At 37.9% G+C, this 1,493-nt stretch overlaps 1 protein-coding gene across 2 annotated transcripts in view; it reads right to left on the bottom strand.

Moving 5' to 3' along the window:
- LOC102299794 (butyrophilin-like protein 2) overlaps nt 1–1,493 on the bottom strand; it is a 26,638-nt gene extending 25,145 nt beyond the window's left edge. Inside the window, exon 1 of one of the 2 annotated variants that reach the window (XR_006053490.1) lies at nt 1,447–1,493. Coding sequence is in view for 1 of the 2 variants with exons in the window: in XM_042216541.1 (XP_042072475.1) it covers nt 1,447–1,453 (7 nt within the window). In the remaining variant the exon portion in view is untranslated. The remainder of the gene's footprint in view (nt 1–1,446) is intronic. The other variant, XM_042216541.1, reaches the window with a different exon arrangement.

Here is a 1,493-nt window from a genome sequence, read left to right on the forward strand (position 1 = left end):
GAACCAGCAGCAAAAGAAGATCCAAACTACGCTTCACATAAACATCGTCATGAATTTCCTCTGACTTTTACTGTTTTGCTTCCACCACAATAAAATTACACTTCGTGCACAGCTCTCTCTCTCTCTCTCTTTCTCCTTCTCTGTACTTCAAGAACAGTTCCCCGTCTAAAAATCTGTTTTCTGCATTATTCGCTTGCTTGTTACGCACAAGTCTACCTTTGTTTACAGGCTGTCGGCCGCTGTTTTTTTTTTCGTTTTATATACTTCCGAAAAGAAAACCTCATTTCTGCTGTTCAATACTGAACAAATTTAAACTTTCTAAAATTATTCAAAATGCAAAATGCTTAGCCGTGTCTCTAATAAAACCGCTGTAACGTCAGAGGTGATGTTCATATGTTGATTAATGGTTTTCTTTCGTTTTTGATGTACTGCAGAATATTTTTATAAAATCCAGGCCAGGAAAATCACCTTCATGTTTTTCTGTGTTTTATCTTCAGCTACTTTGACACAAAGGCATCTGCTGTGACGCTCACACCTTTGATAAAGTCTTGCGAGTGTCAGCTTCCTTTTGATTGATACAAAAATATGTAAATGTACTGATCTGAATTATAATATTTCTGACTGTCTAAGGCAAAATTTCCCAGATACAAATCGAATTGAATCAAATCGTGGATCGAATCGATTCGGGACCTTGTGAATCGGAATTGAATCGATTCTAGAAATCAGTGACGATACCCAGCCCTACTGTTTAGTAAAGTCATGTTGTGGAGCTGTTTCACTGATCAATGACTGAGTCTGAAGGAGGTTTTCTGACTTCTGGAACAAACCTGGAAGTTTCTCTTCAGCTCTCTGTATCAGCTGTTTGTAACTCTCAACTCTTTCAGCTTCTGGAACTTTTACTACAAAAACAGTTCAACATACCCAGAATATCTTTCTGTTACCTGGATACCATTACTTCAACATGGCAATAGAGATAGAAGGTAACATGAATCATTTAAGTAAAGTAAACCCAGGGCTTCCCCTCCACGTTCACATGAAAGGGGCGGGGTTTATACATCTTCTAAGTCCTCAAATTGTTACATAGACATAACAGTGACAATGCAATGCAGAGCTTACACATCATTCAGTGGTTTTAGTGAAGTACAGCTTACAAACTTTGCCCCAGCAAAGAATCTATATCACACTGAAAGCTGTAGAAAAAAACAACAATAAATAAATAAAAAAGAAATCACTTTTTGTTTCCAGCTGATTTTACAATGAAGGTTACAACATCACCTGCTCCTGACAGTTTAAGTCTTCACTCAGCTGCAGACTCACTGCTGTTTATGTGTAAAGAGTAAAGATTAAATATGAAAACTGATTTCAAACCTGGTCATCCGTTGAGGAGCCATGAAATGACACCTGCTAACCATCGGCATTATGGGTAGTGTAGTAGGAGACACTCACCTGACATGAAATAGTGCCGGAAATGAAATAAAAGACCTCCAGAAACC

The sequence above is a fragment of the Haplochromis burtoni genome, unplaced genomic scaffold (genome assembly GCF_018398535.1).
Source record: "Haplochromis burtoni strain Fernald_Lab_line unplaced genomic scaffold, NCSU_Asbu1 Contig_1106, whole genome shotgun sequence".
Taxonomy (NCBI): Eukaryota; Metazoa; Chordata; class Actinopteri; order Cichliformes; family Cichlidae; genus Haplochromis; species Haplochromis burtoni.